Source organism: Harpia harpyja, chromosome 1 (genome assembly GCF_026419915.1).
Source record: "Harpia harpyja isolate bHarHar1 chromosome 1, bHarHar1 primary haplotype, whole genome shotgun sequence".
Classification (NCBI taxonomy): Eukaryota; Metazoa; Chordata; class Aves; order Accipitriformes; family Accipitridae; genus Harpia; species Harpia harpyja.
The window spans coordinates 103,606,146-103,620,603 of record NC_068940.1 but is presented as its reverse complement, the minus strand read 5'-3'; the positions used below and the strand labels follow the sequence as shown (position 1 = coordinate 103,620,603).

The window sequence follows — 14,458 nt, the reverse complement described above, 5'->3', positions numbered from 1 at the left end:
ACGGAGCGGAGCCCGAGGACCGGGCGGTAAGCCAGCGCAGTTCGCCTCCTTCAGAGGCAGCCCGGCCTCAAGCGCAGGCAGCGGCAAAAGCCCGCACCCCTCCCCGCCGTGCACCCCGAAAGCTGCCCCGCACCCCGCGGCGGGGAGGGCGGGCAGAGCCCGCCGGGGGAGGGCGGGAGGCGGCGGCGAGGCGGGGCGACGCGGGAAGCGAAAGGGCGCCGGGCGAGGCGGCGGGGGCTGCGGGGGGGGAAGTTGCGAGAGCGGCCATGGCCACGGCGCCGGCGGGCCCCGATGGCGGCCGCGTCCCGTCGCCGCCCGACCTCCACGCCGTGCCCATGGTGGCGCTTAACTACGGCGTGCGGCGCCGCCTCGGCCTCTACCTCAACCCGCGGGCGGCGGCGGCCGCCGACTGGACGGCGCTGGCGGAGGAGCTGGGCTGCGAGTACCTGGAGATCCGGCGGCTGGAGGCGCGGCCCGACCCCACGGCCGCCCTGCTGGAGGACTGGCAGTGCCGCTGCCCCGGCGGCGCCACCGTCGGCCGCCTCCTCGACCTCCTGCGCCGCCTGGGCCGCCACGACGTCCTCCTCGACCTGGCCGACAGCGTGGGTGAGGCGCGGCGGCATCCCCACCCGCCCCTTTTCCCTTCCTTTCCCTTCCCTCAGGGCGGGTGGGGGGGGGAGCCCACCCGCGCCCCCGGCCCTGTAGCGGCGAGCCCTTCCCGCCCTTGCGTGAGGGAAGGCGAGGGCGCTGAGGGGACGGGGAGGCCGGAGCGGTCTCCCTCGGGCGGCCAGGGCCTGCCACGGCGCGGGGTGTCGGCAGGCCGCGCTCGTAGGGGAAGCGGGGCCGAGCCTGCCCCTTCCCTTCCTCCGTGGGGCTGCTGTGGGCCGGGCCGGAGGGGCCCCGTCTTTCGCCAGGGCTGGGGGGGTTCTCCTGCGGACGCTGCCTTGCGGCTCTTGCCGCCCTCTGCGACAGCAGGGCGCTGCTAAGCTCGGTGCTTCCTTGATGCCTGGGCGGGAGGGGATGGCCGTTTGTGTCGGTCTTCGCTGCTGTGTCCAGGGGAGGTGATGTTAGGGAAGAATCCCACGCAAGGAGGAAAGCCCTTCCCAGACTGTGGGGTGACCTCCTCGGTGGTGGTGGTGGTGGTGTAGGAGCCTCACGTAGCTTCCAGGACAGAAGGGAGAAGCGCACTGTATTTCTGCTAACCGTAAGCCCTGCAAAGCAGTCTGGAGCCCCGTCTTATCCCACACCCTCAACAGTAAAGTTTCTGCTTGTCAAACCATGCTTTGGGCCAGGTCAGCCAGGAGACAGCTTGCACAGACACGGGACGGTGTGAAAATCATGATGCGTAGGTCTAGTGTGATAGGAAGATATTTGCAGGGAGAGATGATGGATGCGTGGAACTGGGTAATGGAAGGGAAAAATAATTAACTGGATAATGGAAGGGAAAAAAATTTCCTTGCACACTGAAAACAGTTGAGATAGGTCAGTGAGAAGTGTGGAGGTCCTGGTGCGGTTTTGATAACTTGTTCTTTGTAGACTCTTCGTATTCTTCACAATCACAGAAATTCAGAGGGAAGCTAGCTGACATCGGAAGGGGAAGTTCATTGCCGAAGGATCTGCAAAGCCAGAGACTCCGCTGAAGGCCTGTGCTGTATAATATAGCTTACTGGGTTAGTGATGAAGAAATAATGAATCTCATTTCCTGTTACTCATGGAGATAAGTGAAGACGTAGAAATTCATCTATGTAGAGAGCCTGACCAAGGAGCGATGGAGGACTTTCCCATACTCTGCGGTTCTTCGTACTCGAGAATGCACTGTGAAGACTCGGTATTGGGAAAGACAAAAAAAAATCAGTGTGCTTCGTGATCCACCGATCAGAGGTTCATAACAAATAGCAGAAGCTTCCAGCTGTGCAAGAGAGCTGGGGCTTCTTGAAAACACTGGGCATCACCTAGGCTGCTTCTGGCCCTGAATTCAGGAGCTGGCCCGCTGGAAGGGAATGTGGTGGACGGTCTTTGTCAGAGCCTGGATAGACAACAGCAGAACGAGCGGGAGGAACCTGAGCTTCAGGAAAGTCACAAGTTTAGCCCGGTGGTAGGTCATGCTGATAAGAGGAGACGGATAAATTCTTGGACGAAAGACCCACTGAGGGCTATTCAACACAAAAATATTGCCTCTGGCTCAGGAAATTCCTTAACTGCAAATTCTCCAAAAGATAGATTATAAAAACAGATTGTAGATTATACTTAAAAGATAGATTATTTTAGGAAAATATCACTGTACGCTTATTTTATTCTTATGTTCTTCCCCAGGCATCTGGTTTTGACCACTGCTGGAGACAGGATGCTAAGAGTAGATGGACCCTCAGCCTGACCCAGCATGGTCATTCCTATCTTTTATTATTTTTGGCTGAGGATTGCAGCTAGACCCTGTGACCTGTTGCTAGCTCTCCAAGCTCTTGCAGAAGTCAGAGGTGTTTACGCTCGTAAGAGGAAAGGAAGTGGACAGTTGCGTGCACTCTTAAGCACGGTATTTCTTGATGCCAAGGGCATCTTTGTGTACGCCGTTAGGACTCCTGCACTGGGATTCAGCTCAGAACCTGAAAACATCAGTATTGAGGTTTCTGCGGTCTGTGCTTTCATCATAGGAGGTGCAGATCTGGGGCATGATTCAGCAGCCCACACAAAGGCATCTCAAGTCATTTGAGAGGCGTCAGGCTATCTCACATGGCCTCTACCTCCTGATGGACACGGGTCATTCGTAGGTCCAGTGTCATACCTGCTAGCCCATAACAGGTGTCTCGGACACTCTGGGGTCTCTCGAATGATACCTGATGCCCTTGTGTGGGCAAATGAGCCAAGCCCCTTCGGGACACAGCATCCCCCTTAAACACAACTTGTTGGTGCTGTGCAGCTCCAGAGGACATGTTTGGTTTGTGATTTCTGCTGCAGAACCAGTTCCCTGTCTTCTCGTCACGTGCTCCATTCCTGGCTATGCTTAGGATGCTAAAAATTCGTGTCTCCTGTGGCCTTGAATAGTTCCACTTTTGGCTGCTCTGTACGGTGGGGCTGTATTTAGCAGCTCCCCTGTTGCACTGTCTGGAGTACAGATGCTTGCAGGATGCAGCTTTTCCATCCCAGCAGATCTGCCCTAAGTGTGATCTTTCTCAGCAGCCTACCTCATTGTACAGTCATCTTTAGGGATGTGAAGCTCTTTGCTTTGGTATGTTTGCGCTACCTCTTTCCCGCTGAAACTCAATGATTTTGGTTTCCGCCTGACCCTTTATAGAAGTGCTGCTTTCCTGCTTGACAGTTACTTTGTTTTCTTTCTCTTCTCATCATGCTAATCATTTCGCACTTTAGGTTTCGTGTTTTTATTCTTTCTCTCCAATACCTCAGGCTTTTGTTTGACCATTGGAGGAATGTAAAGCCTGCACTGTGTTTGTTAAGTGCTGGGTGGAGTGGGACAACTTAGCTTGGAGGAGTTTCTTGCTACTTCATTGCATTGGTTTGCATCCTTTTTCTTTACGGGCCTGCAAAGTCATCTTTGACCCTCGTTTGCTCTCATTAACCTGTACAGTCAGGCACTGTTTCCATCTGAGGACTAATCCATGTCAAATTCGTGAATGTCTCATTCCTTCAGGTTCACTGGACCGATCGGCAGTTTCAGTGCGATAGGGCCCCCCGTTTGCACTTGCCATAAAACCATGAGGCTCTGGTGTTTTGTTTTGAAAGCCTTGCCCAGCTCTCAGGTTTATCCTGTAGGGATAAATGGGATCTGGGATTACAGCATGATGCCATCAAAACTCTGCGCTAGGCTTGACTAGATGAATCGGGAGAACACTCTACGTTAATGAGAATGTGTGTCAGTCTTGAGTGGTGTGGTGATGAGCTCTGGGCACCAATCTAGAAAAACGCAGGTCAGGGCAGCATAGATGCCACTTTTTCAGGAGGGAGAGGCAAGGAGACGAGACATGGAGGAAATACACTTAAAATGAACATTTCTGTATTGAGCACTAGTATTAGTATGCCATTAAATAATTGCCTGTTCTTGCCTGTTCAGCAATATTCTGGATCATGAAGCTGGGTACGTAGGGGACCACAGCACGTGTAAGGTGGTGCCTGCGTGCTAGTCCTTCCTGAGGAACTTCTGAACTTCTGTTGGCCAATTCAGAGTGCCTTTAATCATGATTTCAAAGACACTGACTTACCTGACACGAAATGGGCATGCCTTGTGGCAACAGGCAGCTGGCAGAGAGGTGGGACCCGAGTCTGTGCTGTAGTGAGGAAAGACCTGAAATCTGAACTTTCTGGCTGGTCAAGAATGTGGCTGATTCTTCTCTCCGCTGCAGGACTAGGGAGGAACGCGGAGGAGAGAGGTAGATGGGGAACGCCTCAGCTTCATGAAAAGCTTTAATCAGATCTGACAGTTTATTAGATTGGGGATAATCCAGTCACCAGATGCAAAACTATGAGGTGGAAGCCAAGGATGGGGCTTCAGGGGCTTCCTGCAGACCCGCTCGTTACCAACTAGGGCTGTATCACAGCAGTGCTTACTGGGCTCCCACCTGCATCCTGCACTTCAGGACATCCTTTGCTACAGCTGTTGTACCAGCGATCTCTGTAGCTGTGCTAGCCTAACCCTCTGAGTGATCACTACTTTCCTGATTGACACTTGACGGGTTTTTTTTTAAATCTTAAGTAAAGGAGAAGGCTCTAGGGGGTTTCATCTTTTTGTTAATTCCCCATTTCAAATCTCCTTTTACTTTCAAGTTCTTCTGTAACTGCATATTGCAGAGTGGCAGAGGCTGCAGGGTTTTTTGTCACTTCTACAAAGACTTGACATTTAGATTTATCATTCATTTTGAAACAAAATCTGTTCATAATAGATCTGTGTCCATCACTGTCCTGTTTGGGAGGTTCACAGCAGGGAACGTGACAGGCCTGCTTGCCCTTTAGTTATCCCAGAGGGGAGGCACACCCCCATTCTACCTGAGATAAAGAGGATCTCCACTAGCTGTTGCACAATATAAAGCCTGTTTCAGGGGCTCACTAGAATTTTATGTGGTGCTCCTGTACGTGGTGAGTGTATGTACTCATTGTAACCCACAGTTCTGTCTGAGAAAGGCTGGTGTGTGTCTACATTTATTAGTAAAAGACAATATGGAGACTTCTAATTGAGAATCCCCCCTCAATTATTTGATGATTTTAAATACTCCAAAGTGCATAACAATGAGAGCAGACAGTAGAGTTGGGACCTGTTACGCACATGATGCATGCTGTTTAAAGTGTACTGGGATATACTAGAACTAAGGGTAATAGGAGGAAGTTGGTTTAAAACGAATAAAAGAAAGTACTTCTTTAAACAGCAAGAGTGAGCTTCAGGAATTAATTGCTAGAGGAGGTGGTCGAGACAGCATTGAGAGGTTCAGAAAGGGGTGAGAGAAATTCTAGGTACCAAAAAAACCAGACGGGTTTTCCCTCTTATATCCTTGATCTATGAAATAGCTATTCCTGTTTTAAAGAACTCTGGCAGTGTAAAACCACCATCACAGGAGGCCCTTGCATTGGTTGTGTGTTTTTGCAGAGGAGGACTGTAAGAAATACTTACAAAGGAAGCAGGAGCAGGCCGACCAGCCACTTCAAGTGCCAGCAGTAGACAGCAGCGTGCCAAAGACATCAGAACTGATGGGCATCACCACCAGGGATGATCCGTACGGTAAGTGCCCGTGATTACAGTGCTGCCTGATACCTTATGTTGGAATTGCCTTCAGCTGTAGCAGATCCCCATGAGAAGTAAAGAAAACCTGTTTGCTTTCATTACTCCCCGTGACTTTTCGTAGCCTAGGCCGGAATGCTTTAGCTGGTAGTCTGCAGCCACTTTCATTTTTCCTGCTCCCTAGGGCAGAGAGGAAAAGCAACCCTGGGGAACGCCGTACCCAGAAACAGGCTGGCGCAGAGCCCACTGGACGCGCATGGGAGGAGACTTCCCAGAAACGTGTCCCTTAGCACAGCCTGGCACAGAGCAACAGCTGCTGAAAGCACAGTGGGTTGGAGTAAAGGGGGAAGGATGTCAAAGCCGATTGCCTTGGCTACGCTGCCCTGTCTTCAGCAGATTTAACCACCTTGAATAAAAAGGAAGCAGGGTTTGAAGTACGGCTGGGTGTGAAGTGGGGGGAGAGAGGAAACACAGTCTCTGTGAGTGTGCTTGCTGGGCTGCATGTGCAGCTCTGCATGTGCAGCCATGTGCGCGTGCAACTGCGTGCTGGGCTGTGTGTGCAGTCTTCTGTGTTTCTAGCTGCGTGCCGGGCTGCGCACACAGCTGTATGTGTGCATGCTGGGCTGCGTGCGCAGCTGTGGGCTGAGGAAGCAGACATCCTACAAGGTTCTGTGACAGATGGAGCAGCAGCCAAGGCTGAATGGAGGTGTGTCAGCTCACCTCTTCGTATGCTCCCCTGGCTAGTCCAACTTTGGGTGGCCACCTTTGCTGTACGTGGGGGCATCATTAACCCTCCCCAAATGTCCACAGACCAATATGCTGGTGTTTGTACGTGGCAGCTTTGCCTGATGTGACCCCCAAGTTAGCGCGTGCCCCTAAAGCAGTACCCTCAGTTTGATTGACCTGGCAGACAGTTACCCTTCTGCTTGACTGGATGCTTCTTGAGCTGGATCTGCCTGCCGGGTTCCTACTGTTCCCAGCAGCTTTTAGAGCCTGACCTATTTTTTCACTGCAGTAGGCTTTAACTGGCATAAAAACTTGAAAATATATGTAGTGACTTTGATACGGAAAAAAAATAACACAGTGGGAAACTATCCAGCAGTATTAAGGCACTTAATTACGAGGGACATTGCCCTTAAAATATAGTACTTTAATATTTGGATAAGTGCTAAATAAACAAGAGCTGCCAGCCATTAACATCTTTGGAAAACAGGGCCATTTACTTAGGATATGACTTCAGGTACCCAAGTTTGGTATCTTAGCCATAAAAATTGCCCTTTCCTAATTTCAAGGCCTACCTCATAGCTCAGTAGACAGTGGATGCCAGGACATTGCTAGATGAAGGGCCTGTAGGAAGGTTTTGGTTGGGAGTTTGTATCTCTGTGACCTAAACTAGAGAACTAGTTCCCAGAGCCACAAGGATATTTTAGATGCATAGGTCCCAGTGAAATCCCGGAGCACTGGGGCTCTGAGCTGTGTCCTCTGGGGTACTCTGCTCCCTCTGGCTCTTCCCAGACTCTGTCTCGCCCCCTTCCCTGTGGCTGGATGTTATTGCCTCTGCAGATTTTGCATGTCTGCATCTCAGCTACACTTCCCTAACCACTGCCAGCAAATGTGGGTTTATGCGAATAGCCTGGCCTGTGAACCAAAGCGGTCAAGGCACAGACGTGTGTTACCTCCTGCCAGGCCTATGATGGACAGGAGGCTGGGCTGAAGGGTAACTAGGCCGGTAAAATGTTAAATTACCTTTGCAAGTTTGGCCAGAGCTTGTCTGTCAAAGCTCCGAGTCAAACTCTGTGGGAGTTAGTGAAAGTTCACTACAGGAGTTAACTTCATTTATAGTAGAAGATGACAACTAAATTTTTAATGGTTTCAGGGAATGGAACAGAGATGTTTGATGCCTTCATCTGCTACTGTCAGAAAGACCTTCAGTTTGTCCAGGAGATGATCAGGGAGCTGGAGCAAACAGAGTTCAAACTGAAGCTCTGTGTATTTGATCGGGATGTCTTGCCAGGAACGTGTGTGTGGTCCATCAGCGGAGAACTTATAGAAAGGAGGTAAGTGAACCATGGCTGTTTGGGACAGCTGAGTGTAATGGAACATTCTGTTCATTTTACAATGATATCTGCAGTGTGGTGCCAGTGAAGCAGTAAAAATCCACAAGGATGTCTTTATGGGGTTTGTTTTATACTCTTGGCTCAAGAAGGAAGACTCAAGCATTCCCAAACATGTTGCTTCATTGTGTTCACGAGGCAGATGCCACTGTAGTGATGCTGCTTACGTTTGATCGCTTTTCTTTGGCTGGAATATCCTGCAGTTGCATCCTTGGAGGTGATCTGGAAATGAATACAGCTCCAGGCTGAGTTAGCTCCACCCCACAGTGTGGAGTTTGAGAGGACAGCACTGGTGTTGGCTCTGGCGTTGACTTCAAGGATCCTTCAGGCCTATGGGGACTCGGGCATGGTGGGAGCTGTGGGAGACAAAAGCAACTCCCCAGACAGGGAGTGAAAAATCCCAGGGCAGGTTGTTTGGGTTTTAAGCATCAGCCTTTCAGAGGGAGGTAGCTTGGCTTTAACAGAGACCCTCATAGGGCCTCACTCTCCTGGCTGTGGTACAGCGTAGCCTTCCGTAAAGAGCCTAACATGTAGTTTACAACCAGGCACCTCAAATGAATGTAAGCAATAAATTGGAGAATAAAGCTCAAATTTATGAAACCAGGTGAATTCACAGTAATATGCGTACAATAAAGCTCTGTCCAGTTCATTCTAATATTAAAAAATACCAGTTATGCTCAGTCAATAAAGGCGGCATGTAAGCAGATAATTAAGATGGCATTGTTTGTAATATATAGACAGAGGATCAAATAAAGATTGCGCAGACAATCCGGACTTTGCTATTTCCTAATTTTTTGGTATATGAGTGTGTATCTGTAATGAGGTTTTTGTGTGCAACGTAGCTACCTGTCTGTCAGTAGTCCTTGCTCTCTAGTTAATTCCTGCTGGAACACAGCTGGCAGGTTCATTTCTCCACTGGAGCAATTCAGAGGAATACAGACTTCTACCAGTGAGAAGGAGAAGCATCTCTGCTGACGTTTTATTTCTTTCTTCCCTGACTGCTTCATCTTCAGGTGTCGGAGGATGGTGGTCGTCATTTCAGATGATTACCTGGAAAGCGATGAATGTGATTTTCAGACCAAATTTGCTCTTAGTCTTTCTCCAGGTAAGATCTCACAAATATCCCATCTAAAATTGCATATCAACATTTCAATTTTTATTACAGTAACATCTCCAGCTGAGATCAGTGCTGTGCTATTGGGCACTGCACAAATGCAGAATGAAGGGTAGTCTCAGATGTGTTTAAACAGATTAGGTAAATACTGGTGAGGAAGGTGAAAATAACTGATAGTTACAGAACTGGTAACTTGGTCTCAGACCGGGGTTCTCAACACTGACCTATGTTTCACGTGTGTGAAAGTCCACCCAGGCACAGGGCTTGCCCTGGGTGTAATGTCCTTCACTAGGCAAACAGAGATTTATCGCTATTAGAAGCAGCCATTAAAACTAACGGTGGCTTTATAATTTTGTTGTGCAGGCAGGGACCTGAACTTGGTTCCTTGCCCTGCCGTTGACCTTCTGCATGACTGCGAGCGAGAAGCTTAGCTGTCTATGCTTCAGTGCTCCAGCTGTCAAGTGGGCTAACGCTGCCGGCTTCAGAGACATTGTAGCTGCATGTCAGGCTTGTGAAGTGCTTCAAGATCCATACGGGAAATATGCCATAAAGAGAAAAGTATTATAATAAATTCAGGGTGTGAGTAGATGCTGGGAATAGGGTAGCAGGTAATGAACATACAGCTTTTTGCAGAGATCCTTGAGTATTGTGGATAGGTAAACAAAATATGGAGTGAATGTTCACCTTGGATTGGAAAAAATATGTTACATATTTTGTTCTGAATTGAAAAGCCATCAATTTACTTCTGTCAAGTCTGTTCAGACTGCTTTTCTCTAACCACTAGTTATCCTGCACTTGTGTATGTTGCTGGGGAGTAAGTGCAGCACAGCCTAACAGTATGGAGGATGTGCAATATCAATAGGAGTGTCTGCATGTAAAGTCTCTTTTCTAGATGAGGTATCTGACTTGGTATTATAAATGACTTGCCAGAGGTTAAACTGGAAGCCAGTGGCAGAGCTAGGAATTAGCTCCATCTTCCTTGACACAATAATTTCATATGATGGCTGTTAATCCACTGAACACCCCTACCACGTTGCATCAGCCCCTAATCATCAAGATTTGTAGCAAAGTCCTTTTAGTTCTTCACCAGTTATTTGTTGGCATCGTACCTTTCTTTAGAACAACAGGAAAAGAAATGTCCATCTGTATGTAATAACCTGAGCTCTGCCATTGAAAACATGCGTGTAAGTACAGGCTTCCAGAAATCACACAGGTACTTTTTTGCGTGGGGTAACTAACGCACAGAAAGTTTGGTGGCAAGTTCCGGGAGCTCCACGGATTACTTAAGCATCTGCTGCAGTTACAAAATCTTGGGTTATTTACCTCATGCAGGTCTCAGCGTCATCACTCGCGCTGGGCAGCACAGGTTAGCTGGTAGCGGGTGTCCCTGTGGAGAATTATAAGAGGAGAGGTTCCTCTTTAGAAGAGCTGCTCCTTCAAGCAGTAGCAATCATAGGGAGAGTTGTCTTATGTTGTGCATGCCTCAGTCACGTTAGCGGAGTGATTCCTTGCAGCCCCTTGTTGGGTAACATCTGCAGCCTATCTGAGTACGTCAGGGTTGGAAGAAAAAGAAATGGAGATAACCCAGTAAAGCTGACCATCTAGAAGCAACTTAGTCTCTGAATTTTCTCCTCATACACACCTGCAAGTAGTTAGGACTATGTAATCCTGTTTGCGTTCCACAAGAAACTGTGCTCTGTTGTTTTATATCTGCAGTTCGTTAGGCCTTTATCACTCCCAGTTGGGATCAGCACAGGCTGCCCTACACATGCTAGATGGGGCCCTGCTACGTATTTGAGTGAAATGTTCTTAGCAGAGGGATTCAGAAATTTGCTCTCCAGGGTAGGAGCTAGTTGCATTATAATGAGATGACACAAAATCAGGAGCAAACCTGCATCTTGTGATGTGTGTGCTGCTGTGGGGAGAAAATGGATATAGGATCTGACTGTGGCTCTGTGTAATCCTCTGCCTGTGTGACTTGTCTTTCAGGTGCCCGTCTCAAACGGCTGATTCCAGTCAAGTGCAAAACCATGAAGAATGAGTTTCCAAGTATCTTACGGTTCATTACAATTTGTGATTACACCAATCCTTGCACCAAAAAATGGTTCTGGACGAGACTGGCAAAATCCCTCATGCTGCCGTGATGCAAAGTCATGAGAGCTAGGTGCTCTTTTGTCATCTGTCCTGGCTGTGCCTTCAGACCATGTTGTCGTTCATGCAGGGTCTTTTACCACTTCAGAACCTGGATCCTTGCAGTCCGTGTTTGGAGCCTGCGACTGGGAGCAAAGAATTTTCTGTAGCACTTTTTTATAACTCAGAAGGAGAAATAAAGAAACTGTGTGGGTGTTCCTGTTCAAGTCAGCAAGCAACAGCATCTAACATTTTGTGTAGTAAGCATTTTCACTGAAAATATGGAAAATAGACACTTGAAGGTGGAGTGTCTAATACAAGAAGGCTCAATTGTAAGCATTTAATAAGGCTTTAGAGCCTCAAACTGCAGGCTTTCTTAAATATTTCCTAGTATTATAAAAGCTGTTCAGCGGCTATAGTAATATCTAGGGTTGGTGTTTCTTTAAAACCCCAGTGAAATCCCGTGTAATCTGGAGGATTACAGAAACCAGGAAGGCTGCCTGGTGATCTGCAGGAACTGAGGTTTCAGACTTTGTTTCCTGCTTTGTGAACGGCCAGTGCCATGAGAATGACGGATTTTGGCAGCCCTGTCCGGGGGCCCAGCCTGCCCTGCCAGGGACGATGTCCCCTGCCCTGCGCTGCAGCCCCGCTGTTGGGCAGCACGGGGGAATGCATGTGGGCTCTCCTGGCCCATGCTTGTTCTGAGGGTAGACAGTCTCCTTCAGTCCTTCTTTTGAGAAAAGCAAAAGCATATTTTAATTGTTAAAGCACTGCTAAGAAATGAATGGTTCTCCTGTTATTCGTAGCAATATCTACAAAACTAGAGCAATTATCCATGTAATTATGACTAATGCAGAATTGCTGACCTTGGTTTATTCTCTGGGGATGTTTTCCTCCTTGAGTTATATCACAATATTCCTGTCCCGTGTTCATTTACAGGGCAGATCCCTTGTCACTAGTATTTTCTGAGGCAGTCCCTCAGGTTTGCTTTAAGTGGTTATTTTTTGCTTGTTGAAAGCAGGAAGTGTAAGGAAAGACACACTCTTGTACCATGTTTGTCATGTCTGTCTCTGTTCAGGTCATATTTGATTAAGTGACGTTACACCAGCATTTTACATTCCCAGATTTTATTAAATGTTTGCAATAGAGCTTTCCTTTCGTAGAAATTCAGTCTTAAAATATATATTTTCAGTGAAAGTCCTTACTACAGAAAATGCAGGCTGCTGTTGCTCATTGACTTGACCAGGAACAGGGCTGTGCACCTAAGTGGGTCCAGATCTTAAAATTGTTTCACCTTTAAGAGCCTTCCAACATACCAGCTTTTGGGATGCCTCAAAGGTCAAAGGTACAGCGATAAATACTGAGTAGCGTATTAAATGGTCACTTGGGCTGTTTAAAATATAAAGGCTAATGTTACATTAATAGGAAAGAGCATATTTTAGTTAACCGCCACAATAATTACTGTATTTCTGTGACTAAGGCTAGGAGCAACATTGATACTGCTCTGCTTGTTAGATTTAGCCTTGAATCCTGCAGAGTGACTAGTGGATCTCATCAGTTCTCAGTGCTCAGGGGTGGGGGGCAAGAGTTCTGCCCAAAGTAGTGTTTTAAAGTGACCCGCTGGTGTATTAAACAGATTTACAGTAAATATTTACTTTCTAAATTGGGAAGAGAGGGATCTTGCTTATGTATCTGCAGTTGCTTGGACTCTGCCACTTTGTTCATTACTTCAGCCACTCACTCATGTTGATTTCACTGCTTAATGTTTTACTAGTTTACATTTTTAAGGTTGCATCTGGATGTGATTTTTTTTTTTTTTTATATTTAGGATTTGTTTTAAAGCATTACCAGGGCTGAGGTGCAGAGAGAAATGGGTGCTCCTGCCTTTCCCTCACCCACCCTGTCAATGAAGGGTCCCTTACCAGGGGGTGCTGCAAAGTCCTGTCCTGTCTGCACGCTGCTGCTGGTTCCTCCTGGCTGAGAGCAGCCGGCCCTCGACCTGAGCGGGGTGAAGCTTGTTCACCCACATCACATTAGCGTCAGGGGCCATTTTTGGATAGGCCCACGGGCTGGGTGTTTTTCAGTCCCTCCTACAAATATAACTGCTGCCATCGTGCCAAGGTGACGTTTACACCTCTCTATCTCTCTTGCTAGAACAAGTGAGAAGTCCGTGGGCATGGGAGGAGAAAAGTTAACCTGACGAGGGGTTTCTAAATAGTTCGTCTTCATGTCCTGTTGCCCTCAGGCCTCTCCTGCGGAAGCAGAGACAGCTGCTTGCCTCGGGGTTTCTGCATAATCGTTAAATGTTAATTATAGAAGAGTTTCTGGAGGCTGCTTGATCCCCAGGCGCTCCTGGGGCTCGGTGAATTCTCATACTCTGGAGCGTCTATAAACATTAATTATGGGTCATTACTCGCAGGACCAAATCAGATTCCTCGTTTGGAGAGCTGAAAGGACTCCGGTAACTAATTAGGGGGTAGCACGGGCACCAGAGGCTGCGCTGCAGACGCTAGAGGGAGGCAATGGCCCACGCTGGCACCCTGGGAGGGATCCTGCCTGCCGGGTGGGATGGACCAGCTGCACCATGACCCGCAGAAGAGAGGAGTGGGTTTTCTTCCTCTGCCCCTTGCAACCTCTTCTAAGGAGGCTATACCAAAAATAGCGAGAATTTTGGCGGATTGAACCTCATGCGGTGTCTTCTGTGCAACTCCTGACGGGTGGTTTGCGACTGGGGATGTTGCAAATGAGGAAAAAATAATAGCAGCAAAAATAATTATGTTTGTAATAGATGATCTGGTGATCGCCGAACAGAGAAAGTGCTGCTTCTGGAAGGGAAAACAAAAACAAGAGCTGAATTTCTAAATCTTCTGACATGCAGTAGATAAATGCAATATTCCAGTTAATTGTGAAAGATGTCAGTGCTTCGGCGGGATCTCGTTATCACCCTGCTCTCTGTGCCCTGGCCTTTCTGTCTGCCTGGCTTGGATGCCAGGCAAGTATTACTGTTGTCAGACTGTTGCTTCATTGCAACCAGTTACCATTTGTCTTATAGGCTAAAATAATTATTTTGGGGTAAAGTGGGGTAACAGCCCTAAAACGGAAAATATGTGCTTTAAATATGTATCTTCTATGCAAAAACCAGAGTTTATGCACTTCTGACATTTTCATATCTGTCTTGTCACGGTGACTTGATGAAATGTGACATCTATGAATGATATAAAATCTAGTTACGATAAACACATTTCAGTGGCAGTTGTGGTTCTCCCCTCTTTCACGCCCAGTGGAAGGTCAAAATTTTGAACACCTTTAAAGAAGGGACTTAGAAAATTGTGATGTTAAATTTTTTTTGCATTTTGTTTCTTTCCCTCATTGAAGTTGTCC

At 47.9% G+C, this 14,458-nt stretch overlaps 1 protein-coding gene across 1 annotated transcript; it reads left to right on the top strand.

Annotated features, from left to right (window-relative positions):
• The first annotated feature begins 247 nt into the window (after positions 1 to 247).
• Positions 248 to 11,537, top strand: MYD88 (MYD88 innate immune signal transduction adaptor). Its single transcript, XM_052807712.1, has 5 exons — positions 248 to 606; positions 5,588 to 5,719; positions 7,596 to 7,776; positions 8,847 to 8,938; positions 10,937 to 11,537. The coding sequence occupies exons 1-5, from the start codon at positions 267 to 269 to the stop codon at positions 11,089 to 11,091; spliced, it is 900 nt and encodes a 299-aa protein (XP_052663672.1). The 5' UTR covers positions 248 to 266; the 3' UTR covers positions 11,092 to 11,537.
• Positions 11,538 to 14,458: the final 2,921 nt, after the last annotated feature.